Raw genomic sequence first — 16,535 nt, forward strand, 5'->3', positions numbered from 1 at the left:
GAAAGGAAGAAACAGAACAAGATCTTTAAGCTAATTCGACAGAACGAAGAAATCAGCTGAGCATGAACAAAAAGAAAATAAAATCTTTAGACTGGGGTTGATTGAAGGTGTTAGCAGAAGGCGTCCGGGTGATCGGTTAGCACTGGGTTTTTTTTGTTGCTAGCAAACCACCCCCCCTCCCTCCGACCTACGGATGTCGGTGAAGGAGCCGAATGGTTTTGTGTGTAAAAGTGGATTGAGGAGTGGCACGCTAATCTTTACAGTCTGCAGATCCTGGTGATCAACAGTGCTGGGATTATACATATAGTACGTAGCTCTTATCTGGAGGATCATGGATGAAGATGTGATTTTAAGGAAAGAGAGGAATAGGTATAGACCGTCCCCTGCACTGCAGGGGCTGGCTGGAGGACTATGACTATGGCAGTTGCTGTGAAACGAGAACGATATCGGACTTCTCTCCGAATCAGGCAGTTTTCCTACCGTACTATACAGTTTAGCTTGAAGCCGCCGAGAAACCCCTATCTACATGAAGGTAAACGTATCCCCGCCCTTCTCGCGCATCATGTTTCCGAGGCGCTTGGTCCCGACGATCCGCTCCAGCTTCAGGGCATCCCACTTGGAGAAGAGGGCGCGCACGCCGCCGGCCTGGGCGGCCTCGGCAGCCTGGGCGGGATCCAGACCTAAAAAGCCCACGATCTCGGCGTAGAAGGTCGGATTTTCGGGCACGCCGTACATGATGATGCGCTTGACGCCGCGGAGCTGGTAGCGGCGGAAGTGGTGGATGCGCTCGGTGTACAGCAGCACCGAGTGGCGGCCCTGCACGAAGTGGGTGCGGGCGCGCGTGCCCTCGCGCACGTCCGTGTACTCGCTGATGGCGCCGAAGGAGACGTGGGTCGTCTGCGTCGAGGTGGCGAAGTAGTTGCGCACGCGCACGAAGTCCAGGTACGAGGGGATGAAGATCAGCGTGCCGCCGCCGCCGCCGCCGCCGGTCTTGCTGAGGTCGCGCACCAGCGACGACAGCACGGTCGTCGTGAAGTGCTTGAACCGCGCGTCCGGGTCTTTGGCCGGCGAGAGGCTGTCGAAGCGCGAGAAGGTCTGCCGCACGGGCACGGGGAGCGCCAGTTCCCCGATGGCCCCCGCGTAGACCGGGCTGACCTTTACCCGGCCGAAGACGTTCTGCATCTGCGTCGAGAACGCCGAGTTCATCTCCGGCGTCACGAACGAGGACAGCATGATCATCTGCCGGACGTGCCGCGCCTGGTTGTCCAGGTACCACGTCCGCACCCGGCTGAAGTCGCAGCCGTGCGCCTCCCGCGGCTGCAGGTTCAGGTGCTTGAGGATGTAATCGACGTGATCCCAGTTCTGCATGAGCAGGCCGTCCGCGTGGTCGATGATGACAACTTCGATCGAGGACAGGAAATCGTGATCCCGCTTCTTCGCACTGGGAGAGGGGGTCAGTAAGCTACTCGGTACGGTCTCGCGGGCGGAAGGGCGGGGGTCAGCGGAAGCTTACTCGGCTTGGTCCATGATCGTGCGCAGACCGAGCGGACTGGCAAGGATCATGTCGGATGTGTAGAATTGCGCGAAGTACTTCACAGTCTTGCGCGTGAATTTGAGACCCAGGCGGAACATGTCATCGTCGTTACCTCCGAACAGGTCGCGGAAGTCGTCCGGCTTGTTCTCCCAGGACTTGTCGTCCGCAGACGAGAAGGTGTCGAGAAGTCGCTTCCTGTTCTCCTGTTGCTCTGGCTGGAAGAACCGCGTGATGGCGTCCACTGCCCGCACACAGGCTTGCTTGGTGGGTAGCAGGTACAGCACCTTAGGCCGGGTGAAACCCTGATCCCGGACGTCCAGGTCGGAATCTTGCTCCTTGGCCACGCGAGCGTTGTTTTTGAGGACGCGGTCGCGCGTCTTCAGTACATGATTCGTCGCATGGAGAGCCAGGAGATCTCGCATGTGAGCTGCGTTGTCTGCCGTACGAGCACCGTAAAGGACATCCTGGTAGCCGAAGATGTAGGGCGCAAGATGCTGAGCATCGCCATCGATCTTGGGGATATGTTCCGTCGCAGGAGCCTTGAGCTTCCTCTTGAGCTAAGCGCATTGATGTGTGTTAGACTTCCATCTGGTGATGTGGAGACTCGGTACAATTTGGCTTACCTTCACACTCGAGACGCTCTTCATCGCGACCAACAAGGATGCATCGTCGCCCGTATCAGGAATGGAGCGTACGAACTTCAGCCCCTCGGCAAGCTCCTTCTTAGTGCTCTTCCACTTGTTCTCCTCAATAGCCTTGATCTTCTTGTTCAAGTCCTCCTCTTTGAGGGTGTTGAAGTGGGTGTCGAAAGGATCATTATCTGCTGCGCATCAGCGATATCCCGATTATCGACAATTTTCCAGGTCTTCCTACCATCTTCATCATCACTGTCTACTTGCAACTCTGCCTCTTCTTCGGGCTGATTGTCTTCGTCCTCTGCGTCCGACGGTGCTTGTTGCTCTAGATCGTCCTCTCCCAACAAAGCCTCATCCTCGTCCTCTTCTGCGTCATCGCGGATCACCTCTTTGGTCTCGGCTTTGCGGTGGTCGGTCTTTCGCTTCTTGCGAGCGGGTCCATTGGCGTCGTTGCCGGCGTTCAGTAGTTGCAACAACTCGTTATAGGAATGACCCTTCTGGTCCACTTCCTCTTCGCTATCGGACGAATCCTGGTCCAAGAGTTCTTCGTCGACCATTGTATCCTCCATGGGCTCGTCGAAAGAGCCATTCTCACTGTCAGACGAGGCTTCCGATCTGCCACAATCGGTCAGCTGCCGGAATTTGGGTTAGATGCGAATATGATGGAGCGCTCACTGGATCTCGTCGACTCGGGATGCTTGGAAGGCATCTCTGCGACTAACGCCGCCACGGGGCCGCTTTCCGCGCCCTCTAGGAGCTCTACCTCTACCACGAGGGGGAGCCATTGTGGATAATTGCAAAAATCAAAAGAATGCGACTGACCGATGAACTTCTAGCTAGTGAACAGGCGGAAAGCCGACCAGGAACTCTTTTTTTTCACGGCGGGTTGAACCATCTGGGCGGCGGTGCTTATCTTATCTTAGCGCGAAATTCCCTTTGCGCACACACAATTTGAGGCTCGCAGCAGAACCTCCTCCGTCCGCCGCAGCCCAGAGGCGGAAAGAGAAGATTTAATCCTCCCTCCCCAGAAGAGCCACCATCACAACCCCACCCCGGAGACAAACAGAGAGAACTCCGACTGTGTGTGAACACCAGCCATCTTACCTCCTCCTCCCCTCCTCTCAACAATCATTACCACCACCCACTGCTCTCTCTCCCCCTATCACTCCAACCAAAATGGCTGACACCGATTCCTTCGTCCATCTCGCCCGCCCTCTGGGTCCCGTGGCAGTGGGGTCTGCACCGACGACCGCCCCTGTGAATGTTGTGATTCAGCCTCAGGTAGGTCGAACATGAGCTTGTCTCGCTGAAGTTCTTTCACCCGGAAGTGGTTTGATTGATGGTTGCTGCTAGGCTCTGTTCTCCATCCTTGACCACTCTCTCCGTCGCAACGCCGACCAGGAGCGTGTCATCGGTACTCTTCTGGGAACCAGGTCCGAGGATGGCACCGAAGTCGAGATCCGCAGCACCTTCGCCGTGGGCCACACCGAGACGACAGACCAGGTTGAGGTGGATATGGAATACCAGAAGCAGATGCTCGCCCTGCACCTGAAGGCCAACCCCAAGGAGGTCCTCGTGGGTTGGTACGCCACCTCGTCCGAGCTCAACACCTTCTCGGCCTTGATCCAAAATTTCTACAGCGGCCAGGGCGACGGCACGTGGCCTCACCCCGCCGTTCACTTGACCGTCTCCACCGAGGCCGGCAAGGACATCGAGACCCGCGCCTACATCTCTGCCCCCGTCGGTGTGACCGCTGAGCGTGCTGCCGACAGCGCTGCCTTCATCCCCGTTCCCTACGAGATCCGCTACGGCGAGGCCGAGAAGAGCGGTCTCGAGGCCATTGCCGCTGCCCGTGATGCCGAGGAGCGCTCCGCCAACATCTTCACCGACATTGAGGCCCTCGAGCGCGCGATCGAGGAGGTTCTCGGCATGATCGACCGCGTTTCCCGCTACGTCGAGTCCGTGATTGACGAGGAGGCCCCCGCCTCCACGGCCATGGGTCAGTACCTGCTCAACACTCTCGCCTTGGCCCCTAAGGTCGAGCCCGCCGACATTGAGCGTGACTTGTATGTTTTCCCCCTGCCTGCCTCAGTGTATCAAGCAAAGCATTCAACTAACCCAATTTTTGCAGCAACAACCACATCCAGGACGTCCTGGTTGTGTCGTACCTGGCCAACACCATCCGCACGCAGATGGAGCTGTCCAACCGGCTAGCCACCGCACAGCTGACTCTGGGCGGCGAAGGCAGCGGCGAGTCCGGCGCCCAGCGCGGCGGACAGCGGGGTGGCAAGGGAGGCCGTGGTGGTCAGCAGCGGACTCAAGAGCGGAGCGGCGAGGAGGCTCGCGCGTAAAGAGGATATTATGATAGGGTTCTGATTTAAGACAAAAGAAAAACGATACCTTCCATTTTTTTCTCTTCAACCATCGTCCCACCACCATTTTTCTCACATATTTTCTTTGTCTCAACCTGGTCTCTTCTCCGTGCATATTAATCTCATTGACGGTTTCTTTGAATTTGATTTCGTGTTGGTCAGCCTGATTTCCTGGCTTGCTTGGTCTCTGGCCTAAGCTTGAGAAAGCTTGGGCCGCGGTACCGGGCACTTTCTATACATACAACGTTCCCCATCCACACATACTTACCCCCTGCCCCTGGAAACTCTCCTTTGTTTGATCTTGCATGGAATGTCTGCCTGCTTCCAAACTGTGCCCTTTTTCAGCTCCGGTTTGGAAAGGATAGTTCCGTGCTTGTCAGTCGCATACAGCCAGCTGATTTCCAGGCTGACCTGTATCGCCTGGAAAGCAAGCAATTCAACCTTCTCCACGGGACTTGGGGGGCATGAACCAAACAAGAGAAAGAGCACGGCGTCTTGGGAGTCCGTCTGGCTTCTGTTCAGAATGGTTGGAAAAGCAACCCACTCATGGGATGAAGAGAACAAAAAGGAGTCTTTTATGCAGCGAGCCGAGGAAAATAGAATTTGCTTTAGGGTAGAGGAATCATTGCATGCATGCATGCTTCATTAACTTCCACCTGGACAGAGTGAAGAAGGTGTAGTCCGAGGGTCTTTGGAGTCTTGAGAGCTAGCTGTAAGGCTGGATATATAAACTATTGACTGGTGTGGCGGTGCAACTGATAAGATAGTCCCGGAGCTTAGTTCGAGATCAGCGGGCTTATCGTCAGGTTAGAGATATATTTTTGAACTATTGATGCGAGAACAACAATCTGTGTTAATACTGCAGTGGATGATTCCTTATTACCAACGCCCCCTGTCAATGACAACTGAATAATGGGATATCACTTTATATAAATACACCCGAGGCACAATGCAATCCCGATAGCCAGCCCCGCCCTCCAATATAAGGGCAAAAGAAACAAAAAAGAACCCCAAGAACGCCATGTAACAACAACATAGCCAGCCAAGAAAAGAATATGCAACCGGATCAACCACCACCCACCTTCCTCTTCTTCGCCATCCCAGCCGTCACACTGCCCTCCTCGGTAACATCCGAATCCCTCCTGGCGGCAGCACTCCTCTTCCCTTTCCCTTTACTCTTCCTCCCATCCACACTCTCCGCGGCCCCGAAATCCTCGTCCCCGGCGGCGGCAGCAGCAGCAGCAGCAGCAGCAGCACCACCACCACCACCTCCAGCACCTTTCTTGGCCGCGGCCGCGGCCGCGGCATCCTTCAGATTCCCGACCTGATCATCATTCTGATCGAACGCCTTGCGCGCCTCCTTCAGCTCGCGCTCCATGCGCAGCAGCTCCTGCACGCGGCCCAGCTTGTTGGGATCCCGGCGCAGCGCGAACCGGAAGTCGTCGACCTTGATCTTCTGGCGGCGCGAGTAGCTCGCGTACTGCGCGGCACCGTGGCACATCTCCAGCACGAAGTCGGTGACGATCTCGTCGAGGACGCGGACGGTCTCTGGGAGGGGTTCGGAGGGGAACGACGGGTGGGGGCTTGGGTCGCCGTAAGCGAGGAGGAGGAGCCGGACTTTTCTGGTTGTTAGTATCTCAGGGCTTTAATTTTGAGAGAGGGGGTGTCTGCAAGGGCAAAAACGTACGCTCCGAGGCGAAGTTCATCTGCCCTTTGTGCCGGGCGGCACGGGCTCGGGGTTCGGCCATTTTCTTGGGGGTGGATTTGGGTTTTGGTTTGGTCTTGGGAGTGGTAGTGGCTGGGGTTTTGGGATCTGGTGCGGATGCGCCTGCTGATTCGGTTGCTGCGTCGGGTTTGAGGGGGGGAGGGGGAGGAGGGTAGGCGGGTCGATATCCGGCGTGAATTAGGTCTGTTTCTTCGGGGTTCCAGGGCCAAGGAGGGGCGAGTCTACTCGAAACATGGCCTGTGCTGCGGTGGCGGGGTGGGCCGGACGAGACCGTCCGGGTTGGAGGGTGCGGTTGAGCAGCAGCCCGCGGGGTTGAGGTCTGCGATGCGGATGAGGTTGGTGGTGGTTGTCGGGAGGGTGGTGGTGGTGAAGGTCTTGTTGTAGTTGTAGGAGTAGCCCAGGTAACACGGGGTGTAGGACGGACCCGCGGCCGCGGCGCATAGCGGAGCGCGGGCCTCGACCCCGGAAGGCGGTGGCGGTAACTGCCGGACGACATGCTGGCAGAATGATTCCCCCTCCGCCGTCGAAGGATGATCGATCGATGATGATGATGATGATGACGACGAGGTCGTGAAACCAACTACTATCTTTCGATCGTGTGCTCTTTTGCAGACGTTAAGTCCTTGCGCAAGTCCTCCAGCGCGGAAAGTTTGTGTTTGCAGTGAGGTAGTTCAGAAAAGAAGAGAAGGCCCCTTGGTCGCGAGCTTGCATTGAAAGAAACACCAAGAACAGAAGGCCAGGCAGCTGGTTCGGTCACTTGGTCAAGATGGTAAGTGAGATGCAGCGCAGTGAATTTGGATGAATCCTTCACAAGCGATGGTACTGACTTTGATGGCGCTCGCAGTCGGCTCTCTTCAATTTCCAGTCACTTCTGCTGGTCTTCCTGCTTATCATCTGTACGAGCACCTACGCCCACTCGATCATGCCGGGAATCATGGATCGGAATCAAAATGGGTATGTGTTGTGTTGGCTGGCTATCAGCAGGGCCTCATCAATTGGCACCCTTTCCTCTCATTCACCGGCTGAAGATTCTCTAACCCTGCCTGCAGCTTCTTCGGTATCTTCTGGAAATGTGCTCGCATCGGTGAACGGCTGAGTCCCTACGTCAGTATTTGCTGCGTGGTGATGGCTGTAAGCTCCCCCTAGCTCGAATGATAAGAGGGATAGCCCCTCCAAAGTCGACTTTCAGATGCTGACAGCTCTTCATCTAGGTTTCGATCTTCTTCGGCGGCTGATCGAGGTGTCTTGCTTTCTCATGAGCTCACGAGTTCAGGAAATAGCATGGTAGTATACTGTCCTTTACATCAGCCAGTGGCGTTAATTTGAAGTTTGTACTCTCACCATGCCCTTTGTGTAGCATGAAGCTTGGTGTCTTTTCTTCCTGAATTTTAGAAGTGATGGATATGTACATGATATCGAAGAAATGTGACTTCACTCCACGAGGTATATCCTGTGCCTTCCTGGACGCCGCAAAACGCTTTATATATAACAACCGCCATGCTCTCCCTGCCATGTACACCAGCTATGCTGAAGAATGACTCCAAATCGCTCCAAAAAAAGTGGGTATCCTTATTCCGCGCGTGCTCGATCAAGCCTGCTTGGCCTTCAAGCGTTGAAGACCCTGGTCGAGCAGCCAATCTGGGTCGCCCTGGTCGTCCTGAATCTCATCGAGACGCGACTTCTTGGTGAGTGACTCGAACGTGGTTCGGTCTACTTGCTCGTCGGTCTCCTTGTCGAGCTCTTCCACGGCCTCCCAAAGTCGCTCCGGATCCTGAATGTGGCGCAGCGCCTTGATGCAGAACGCATCCATCTCAAAGCCATCATTCTCCATCGCTCGGATTGTTTCAGCGACCTTGAGAATGTCCTTGTTGCGAGCATAGCCGTCGATCAAGGTAGTCCAGAAGATCTGGTTGAACTTGAACTTGCTCTTCTTCATCATCTCGATGACGTGCTCTGCCGCCCGCGGTTCTTTGTTCCAAAGGAACGCAGATATCAACGTCGTCCAGATGTAGACTGTTGGCTTGGGCCGGAAGTGTGGCTTATTCGGGCTGACACTGCCTTCGTTGCTGAGACGCTGCATGGTATCGACAAGGCGGATCGAAGGGCGCAGGCCTCGGACGTCATTACGCCATGCATGCATAAACTCGTGCCAGGTGTGATCTGTTCTAGCTAGTGAACAGATTACCGGATCCTCTTTCTCTAAGAGCTCGATAAAGCGTTCGTAGACATGCGCAGTGACAGAAACATGCTTGTTGCACCGAAGGTACGACGCAATCATGAGAAAAAGAGGTACGGCGTCGGGCGAGGTTCGGACCGCGGTCCGTTCAGTAGTTGGCGGTTGGTAATATTGCGGAACGATCCCCAGCTTCTTCAAAGGTACAATGTCGTACATCTCATTGTACATCTTCAGTAGAGTGCGAAAGGCGTGCTTGTTGTCTATGTCCGAAGGCCGATTCGCCTGATTTTTCACATTGAGACAGAAGTACGCGTGGAATAATTTGGACTGGACAAATTTGTTGGTCCGGATGTCCTCTCCTTCCATGTCAATTTCATCCCGTAACCGATCGATTTCGTGTCGGTCCAGTCGCCGGGTGGCGTCGGACAATAGCGTTACATAGGTGTATGTCGTCAACGGATAACCTTGACTCTGCATATGATGCAACATATCGCGCCCAAGTTCTTCATCCCCTGTCCTGTAGCAGTTTCTTAGAATGAGATCCATCATCTCCAAGTCAGGACGCATGCCCATCTCGAGGAGCTTGGGAAGGATGCGGAAGTTCCGCCCGTTGGGACCATCCTCGACAGAGTCGAGCAGCAACAACAGACAGCCGTGGGACTTGACTGGCTGGGAAGTCATCTCCAAGCCAACCTGTCCGATCTGACGTACATGGTCCAGGGCTGCGAGGGCCAAATCGACATTCTTCATCTTGGTGAAGCGAGCCGCGTAAGCAAGATAGGTTTCAGCGGACGTGTAAACCTGTCGTTCGTGTGCGAGCTTCCAGGCTTGAAGAACACGTTCGTCATCTGCTCCCATGATGAAAAAACGGATACCTTTTTGTGACGCGTAGGCGATTGGCCAATGTTCTGGATCTAAGCAAGCGGCGAGAATATCGGCAAAGGTCTTCCCCTCCCATGTCCAGGTAGAAAGTAAATCTGGATAGTTTCGCAAGAAAAGCAGGCATTCGCAGACCATGACATGCAGCGGCCTCTGCTCGCCTTGGCAGGTTATGTAGAGAAACTTCAAAGCAAGCTCCGGGGAATTTGCTATAAGCCAGAGTGACAGCCTCATCCAGTGCTCACTTTTGATAGCCATGTCCTTTGCCTCCCACTCCTCGCGGAACTTCTCAAATTCCTCACTCTGCAGTATCGCCAGTAGCTCCTTGTCCGCTTTGTGCATGTGAAATTCCTCGACAAGGTCCTCCCGCGCCACTGGCCGATCAAAGTATTTAGCTTTGAACAGCTCATTGCGGGCAACCTTCCACCTCCGAAGCCTAGGGGAACCGACGAAAAAAGATGACTTTCGTATTTCTTCATCCGCGTGAAACGCGTCCTCGCCCACCATTCTCTCTCGGTAGCTGATAGTGCCACCATTCACCACAAGTGCATTGTGTCGGAGTCGCCGACTGCCCTCGTTGTGGTAGTCGGGAGTGCGCAAAGCCTTATAATCGCTCCAGGGATCGCAAGGATCCAAGACCCGGGGTGGCTTAGGTGGCGGAAATGATGAGTCGTCAAATAAATCACTTTCAGCTTCTGGTATGGCGGTATGAGCAGAGGAGGACGAAGACCGCGCTGTGTTTCGGGATTGGTCAAGACTGCGGTTTACAAGACCACCAGGCTCCGTGGGAGGTGCTGATTCGTGTAGTATCGGGTCAGGCTCCGTCGATATTTGTTTACTCGTGGGCGTCGCATCATGGATGTGCCATCTCGTATGCTGAAGTCCTTCTCTCTGGCGACACCAATATCCGGGGCGGACTCGGGGCTGCAGTGCATAGGAAGGCAACCCAGCACCATAGCGGGGGCGCAAGAAGCGATGCGAACTGAATGACATTCAGTGCTCAATTTATGTATTTGCATGAATTAGCTGAGCAGGACACCACAAGAAACACCGTTAGGATTCAACAGCCGGGGAGGGGTGACTGGGCAAATGTTGCATAACTTCTTTCTCGCGGCGAACCCGGGGAAAGAAAGGGCCCGATTTTGCTCCGGCGCGGATAAAGTGTGGCTGATGAGATCCCGGGCTGTGGCGCGCGCAAATCACTGCCGACAATCAGTTCTACTACTAAATCACAACCACTGCAGTTACTTACTACTACCTCAATTTGATTTGTGCCACCACCGTCTTGGCCAATCTCTATCTCGGCTATTGAGAAGCTTGCTGAGATTGCGAAGCTGTGAAAAGGCAGAAACATATACATCATTCCGCCTTTGTCTTTGCTCATTCTCAGCTACTGCGCAATCCACATTCCCCTCCCCCTCCTCGACCTGGTCATCCGCAGCTCTCTCCGTCTGGCACATCTCCCCTGCAGTTATGTCATCCAATCATGCCTCTCTTGATGCCGCTGCGACAGAGCGCAAAGCTCGGCTTGCGAAGCTTGCTGCCCTTAAACGCAAACAGCCCGAACCAGAGCCCGAACCAGAAGCTGGGGCCGCCAACGATGAATACGACGATGCCGCTCCAGACGTGACCAAGCAATACCTGTCCGGCAGAAACTACGACCCGGAAACTCGTGGACCCAAGCTTGGATTCGAGCAAGCCCCGAACGATGGCCAAATTACTGTGGAAGCCCAAGCTGCGGAGATCGCCAAAGCAACCGCTGAACAAGCGAAGAAAGATGCGGAGGAGGACCAACCAATCGACCTATTCAAGCTGCAGCCGAAGAAGCCGAATTGGGATCTGAAGCGTGACCTGGACGAAAAAATGAACGTCCTGAATGTGCGAACCCAGAACGCCATCGCCAGACTGGTGCGCCAACGTATCGAAAATGCGCAGCGGGCCGCGCAAGCCAAGAGCGCAGGGTCCAACAATCAAGAGGGAGAGGAAGTGGGCATTGAGGGCGAAATGCTGGTGGAGGGAATCCATGTCCGAGAAAGGGAAGAGGAGGAAGAGGAGCGCAGGGAGCTGGAGGAGGACGGCGCGGCATAATCTTGATACCCTAGGAATGGTGTACAATATGTGGTTGTACGACTCGGTTCTTCTCGTTATCTATCAGGCGCTCTTCTGCTGGGGTCAGGGGCAATAGTCGCAAGGCGTTACGGAATTTTGCATAGCAATACAATACATTATGCTCTCAATGACTTCAGCAATTATTCACAGACGACTCTTCCTATGATACAATGTCTCAATGATAATCTGAGGCTAGAACGCCAATACGCCCGCGCAAATTCCCCAATGACTTTTGCTCTATCCAAAATCCACAATCAAGCTAACGTCCCAGGTTCATTGCCTGGGTTAGTGCAATGCGTTTGCTGTAGGGACTGAGACTTCTCTCCCGCCGAGGCGGAGGGGGACCCTGACCGGGGCCACGTCCGCCGCCACTGCTCACGGGCTCCGCACGGGGCTGCGCCTTGCGGTGGCTTGGAGCTGGGTAGTCGCTACCAGTCGCCAGCGAGGGACTCACTGATCTTCTGCTCTTGGCCATTCGACTGCGATCCGCACTGTCACTTCTAGACCTATCCCTTCGTCCACCCTCTCGCGACATGTTCCTGGGACGTCCCCGTTCTTCTGGACTTGAAGCGCGCCGTCTTCGTCGGGTATTTCTGTCATCTGACCACTCACGCGACCTAGACCGAGAACCTCTTTCTCCCGATGTGTAAGAAGCAACGGAGTGAGCGGAAGATGCATCACTATAGCGCCTCTTTCTGTGGCCAGAAGGTCGAGAGGACACTGATCTTGTCCGCTCGTTCCGGCGGGAAGGCGACCGGGAGTGGGATCGGCTTGTCGAAATCGTCGATACAGAGCTTGCTGAATGTGAAGAAGCCGAGCGTGCTCGCTTGGACAGGTGAGCTGGGCTGTGTAACGGGTCCACCTGGTCTAAATCTCTCTTGCGACCTCTTTCTTCCTCATGCCTGGCCAAGGGCTCCTTGTTAGACGCTTTCCTTTTGTCTAATTAATTCTCCGATGACGACATGAGAGGTAAGGCCAGATAGACTCACGTGCTCAAGGCGTCCTTGTAAGCATCATTCGTTAGTTGCGGTCGCAGCTTTGGGTTCTGCAGCTGCTGCGTGCGCGATGGGCGAGACATGTAAGGCCGCTCCTGCGCGGTGGCTTTACATTCATAGCTGTAGTGCCGTGCTAAACCACGTCAGTTTGCGACCCAGAGGCATCGGCGCGAAATGGGTACATATCTCGTTGCAAGCATTTTTGGCACAGGGTGCTGGCTGTTGCCTTGCTAGGGCCTCTAAGCCCGGGGGCATTTCGATACCGATTCATCATCCAGATCGTCGGCCCTCGATCCGGTCGAGGCTAGAGAGACTTGGCTGATAGGAGTGGAAGTGGAAGTGTGTGACTGACCACCAAGAACGACAGGGAGGGGAATTATTTCAGCCCTTTTATTACCTCGCCTGTAGCTCACGGTCCGAACCGACTCAGATTTGATACTCGGTATCCGTACTAGGTAGTATGTAAGGTTACTGTTCCAGTTACTAGTATGGAATCCCAACCTGTACCGCCAGTCCACAGTCTTTCCAGGCTTTGTCCTCCGCGGCTGATTAAGCCACGGGATTAAACGCGCGGCTAAACCTGCCTGCCTGCGTGCCTGCCGCCAGCCCGCCGTTGCTTCCTGTCGTTCCTTCTTCAGCCCAAAAGAATCCATCCCATACCCACTCATTCACTTTCCACACCCGCATAGTAGCGACGGACCACCACCACCACCAACCCACTCCGGGCCACACCACACCCTTCCACAGTACTTATCTCAAGTACTGTACTGTTTGTCTGTCGGTCTCGTTCAACTCGCTCTTCCAGGGTGGTTGCTTGTCTTCAAGCTCCCCCTATTCTTTATTTCTCTTGTAAGAAGATTCTCTTTTCTCCCCACTCCCACTTCTTCCTCCCCTCCTCTTTCTCCGACTTTCCCAAACCATATAAACCTTTTTTTTCACCTTCTCCACAAAGACACGAGTCAGCCTATCAAAGAGGATCATGGTTCGGTCATTCTGACCATCGTGTAGTACCAGTCACTTTTCTCCTCAAACTGCGTTGCCGGCCATTCTCGCGTCTTTCGTCACTGGCTTTCTTCCCCTGATCGATCAGTCAGTCACCTTGCTCTCCGCTTGGCTACGCAACGGCTCTCTGTCTTTTGCGCGGTTCTAACCTCGAAGCAGCTTTCCTTATGGCGAATTACGTTTCCCAGAGATGTGCCGTCTTTCTTTTTGGGCTTGTGTGAAGTGGGTTCTTTGAGTGGCTCTTGATCAGTTCGAATTCCGATTTCTTTATCGCCAGCTCCTGAACGCGTTGAGTTCAGTCGTGCGCTTTCTCTTGTTGGGACTCTCTATTCAACCGTTGGTTCCCCGCTCGTTCGATTTCATCACCAAAGAAAGAAAACGTTAGAAAGAGATTCTCAGATCCGGCGGAAAGAATTTGCATGATAATGGCATCGAAAGGTTCTACGAGGGACGAGCACCGTCTCTCCTTTGCAAAGGTCGGTTCTGGTGCAACAACTAGATTTATGCCCCGGTTCTTACCTGACATGCCCTCGCAGATTGCTGCGATGCCTCCACCATTTGGACCGGTAGCTTCTATGCCATCTGACGAGTTACATGGTTCTCAGTCGATCGAAGTCCCATCATCCTCCGAACTATACTGCTCCCATGACACTCATTCTGGCCAGCTAGGCCCTAGCAACGCTCTTGAAGATGCCGCTACTAGCGATCGAAACGTTGACGGTCTCTCCCAAGCTGTACAAGGCATTGATTTGTCGGAAAAGAAATATCATGATAGTCCCGATTTTTCTAGTGAAGGTCCAGAAAATGGATCATTGAAACGGGAGACATCCTTTGACGAGGATGACCGCACCCATCTGTCGAGTTCTTCGACCAAACCGACGAGTTTTGACTCGAAGAGCATGGCGTCAGTCACCACATTTGCCATGGACGAGAAGGACTCTTTGCGTCCTGATGATAGTGCTAGCGTGCAAGCCATTGACGAGGAAGAATCTCTCTCCGGGCCTGCTTCTGGCGCACCCAATTCGTTGACGGGATCCGATTCGGGTGTTCGCGGGTTTAGAGACATGCAACGACCGCGGGCTATACTTCAGCCGACAGGGCCAGTATATCCCGACGGCACTCAGCATAGTAACGGTGCTTTGCTTCCAGACGCGATGTCCGGCGGCTTTATCACCCCCAACTCTGAGGCCTTTCAAGCTGGACGACCCATACATGGTTTTCCGTCTGAGCCTGATGAAAAGCTTCTTGAGGCCATGAAGTCCCCTAAGGATCGTCTTCTGATTCTACAGCTAGAAGAGAAGGTTCGGCATTTCATACAGAATTCTAAGTAAGTTCTTGAATGTGTCGTGGTGTTTGTACGTTCGGTTCTAATTCTGGGTCAATAGGGAGCATTCACTGGAACTTCCTCCTTCCAACGCTTTTGGGAGACTCTTGGCTCATAAACTGGGCGACTACTATCATCTGACCCACTTCGTGGATAATAACGTCACGTCAGTCAGACTTCATAGGACACCTTTTTGTCGACTGTATGTTCATATTCTTCGTGCATGGTTTCTGTGTAGAACAGTATGCTAACGTCTTGTCAGGCCAACGCCCCTTTCCATTATTTATGCTGCCAACAACAGCACACCGCCGCCTGCTATGCCTGCCATGAAAATCATGAGACGTGCGGGTAGCGAGCGACCTTCAACTGAGGGCAGCATTGCAGCAAGCTCTGGTCATTCGAAAGATGGATCGGAAGCTGGCGATAGCGGTAACGACGGAGACCGTGGTGGTTCATCTACAGGTGCCACCCCGGCGAAAGATAGGCTGGCTCTTACCCGAGAGGAGCGAGAAGCCAAGTACCAGGAAGCGCGCGAGCGCATCTTTCGAGATTTCCCTGAGTCAAAGGCAGCTGCAGAAACCACGAATGGCGACAGTAGCGCCAACATGTCGCGCTCAAGTTCAACCAGCGGACGCAAGAAGACGCACCGACAGAAAACGCCGCATGACGACAGCTTCGAAGCTCGGTCTCAATTCAATGCCTACTACCCTGGGATGCAGTTTGGCAACGGTTCAGTGCCGTACGGTATGGCTATGAATGATCCGTCTTTCCCAAACCAGCCCTGCATGGTTGGACCTGGAGTATCCCCACCCAGTATGGGCTTTACACCTAGTGCGCAGACCAACGCCATGTATCCAGGTCCTATGAATCAGAACACGATGCCCCATTACTCGATGCCTGTCTCTCCTCAAATGACGCCGAGTGGTCCGTGGCAAAATGGGCCTGTTCCTCAGCAGTCTCCTTTTACAGGATATGCATCCATCACTCAGTCGCCGGCGATGGCGTCTACAAAATCATCACCTGCGCTTGGCAGCTATCCCATGCCCAACCCTGTACAATATCAACAGACGCCTGGCTGGTCGACACCACCTTATCCTAGTGGCTATCCTCTTTCGTCTCATCGCAACCACCCCCCTACGCATGCCCCGGCCGCTTGGGCAAATTATCAGACCCAACCGCCTACCCCTACTTCGTATCCCTATGCTCAATATCCGGGCCAGCCAATGAGTTCTGCCATGCAGCCTCACTCAGGCTCTCACCCTATGCCTGGAAGCTTTAGTCGATCTCCTTTCAACCCTCAAACCCGCTCGTTTGTTCCAGGTGGAGCAGCTACATTAGCACGGCACCCTGCTAAGGGCAGTCAGCATGGTATGGGCCCGTACACAGGCATGCAGCCCGGGGTCCTTCCACAGTGGAATGGTTATCAGGATATTAACACCAAGGGCCCGGATGTATTGGGGTCCGCTGGGCAGGGTCTTCCTCGCAGTATACCCTCCGGTGGGCGAGACTCAATCGCCAAATGGGGAACGCCATCTCATCTCCCTCCCAAGCCACCACCGTCCGAGGTTCCATCCGAATTCGACATGAAGCATCGAAATGGGCCTACCGCAACTCCGCCTTTCCCAAGCAATTCGCTAAACAGCAAGAATGGTCCGCTCGTTATTTCAGGAGGAACTATGCTACCACGAGCAAATTGACTCGTGTTCTAATTAGTACTATTGCTCGGTCGATAGACTGATTATACTTTCAAAAGTGCACATACTTTCTTCTCGCGGCCAAGCAC

General features: G+C 54.2%; 8 protein-coding genes across 8 annotated transcripts; 4 read left to right on the forward strand and 4 right to left on the reverse strand.

The window, feature by feature from the left end:
• Positions 1–522: 522 nt before the first annotated feature.
• Positions 523–2,954, reverse strand: BO86DRAFT_312557 (UTP25 family protein; the record flags this gene model as incomplete). Its single annotated transcript, XM_025667960.1, has 5 exons — positions 523–1,441; positions 1,514–2,091; positions 2,158–2,357; positions 2,408–2,784; positions 2,845–2,954. 5 exons carry the CDS (start codon positions 2,952–2,954, stop codon positions 523–525), a joined length of 2,184 nt encoding a protein of 727 aa, XP_025527974.1.
• Positions 2,955–3,345: 391 nt separating this feature from the next.
• BO86DRAFT_312450 (eukaryotic translation initiation factor 3 subunit F) lies at positions 3,346–4,520 on the forward strand (the record flags this gene model as incomplete). The annotated part of the gene is made up of 3 exons (XM_025667956.1): positions 3,346–3,450; positions 3,523–4,235; positions 4,301–4,520. The coding sequence occupies 3 exons, from the start codon at positions 3,346–3,348 to the stop codon at positions 4,518–4,520; spliced, it is 1,038 nt and encodes a 345-aa protein (XP_025527975.1).
• Positions 4,521–5,405: 885 nt separating this feature from the next.
• BO86DRAFT_456094 (putative transcription initiation factor TFIID subunit 13) lies at positions 5,406–6,763 on the reverse strand (the record flags this gene model as incomplete). The annotated part of the gene is made up of 2 exons (XM_025677149.1): positions 5,406–6,158; positions 6,229–6,763. The coding sequence occupies 2 exons, from the start codon at positions 6,761–6,763 to the stop codon at positions 5,608–5,610; spliced, it is 1,086 nt and encodes a 361-aa protein (XP_025527976.1). The 3' UTR covers positions 5,406–5,607.
• Positions 6,764–6,795: 32 nt separating this feature from the next.
• Positions 6,796–7,733, forward strand: BO86DRAFT_361849 (protein kish). Its single transcript, XM_025669884.1, has 4 exons — positions 6,796–7,036; positions 7,112–7,221; positions 7,317–7,398; positions 7,479–7,733. The coding sequence occupies exons 1-4, from the start codon at positions 7,034–7,036 to the stop codon at positions 7,500–7,502; spliced, it is 219 nt and encodes a 72-aa protein (XP_025527977.1). The 5' UTR covers positions 6,796–7,033; the 3' UTR covers positions 7,503–7,733.
• Positions 7,734–7,855: 122 nt separating this feature from the next.
• Positions 7,856–10,278, reverse strand: BO86DRAFT_418785 (pentatricopeptide repeat protein; the record flags this gene model as incomplete). Its single annotated transcript, XM_025675089.1, has 2 exons — positions 7,856–9,890; positions 10,091–10,278. 2 exons carry the CDS (start codon positions 10,276–10,278, stop codon positions 7,856–7,858), a joined length of 2,223 nt encoding a protein of 740 aa, XP_025527978.1.
• A 291-nt stretch (positions 10,279–10,569) lies between these two features.
• BO86DRAFT_389079 (CCDC12/cwf18 family protein) lies at positions 10,570–11,553 on the forward strand. The gene has a single exon (XM_025672036.1). The coding sequence runs from the start codon at positions 10,796–10,798 to the stop codon at positions 11,408–11,410; it is 615 nt and encodes a 204-aa protein (XP_025527979.1). The 5' UTR covers positions 10,570–10,795; the 3' UTR covers positions 11,411–11,553.
• A 1-nt stretch (position 11,554) lies between these two features.
• Positions 11,555–12,906, reverse strand: BO86DRAFT_409678 (zinc finger CCHC-type containing 10). Its single transcript, XM_025674433.1, has 3 exons — positions 12,613–12,906; positions 12,421–12,556; positions 11,555–12,363 (listed from the first exon to the last, which is right to left on the reverse strand). Exons 1-3 carry the CDS (start codon positions 12,698–12,700, stop codon positions 11,691–11,693), a joined length of 897 nt encoding a protein of 298 aa, XP_025527980.1. The 5' UTR covers positions 12,701–12,906; the 3' UTR covers positions 11,555–11,690.
• Positions 12,907–13,761: 855 nt separating this feature from the next.
• BO86DRAFT_88076 (putative R3H domain protein) lies at positions 13,762–16,506 on the forward strand. The gene is made up of 4 exons (XM_025677755.1): positions 13,762–13,904; positions 13,965–14,755; positions 14,814–14,954; positions 15,015–16,506. The coding sequence occupies exons 1-4, from the start codon at positions 13,848–13,850 to the stop codon at positions 16,447–16,449; spliced, it is 2,424 nt and encodes an 807-aa protein (XP_025527981.1). The 5' UTR covers positions 13,762–13,847; the 3' UTR covers positions 16,450–16,506.
• The last annotated feature ends 29 nt before the right edge of the window (positions 16,507–16,535 follow it).

This window comes from Aspergillus japonicus (genome assembly GCF_003184785.1).
Source record: "Aspergillus japonicus CBS 114.51 unplaced genomic scaffold BO86scaffold_22, whole genome shotgun sequence".
Taxonomy (NCBI): Eukaryota; Fungi; Ascomycota; class Eurotiomycetes; order Eurotiales; family Aspergillaceae; genus Aspergillus; species Aspergillus japonicus.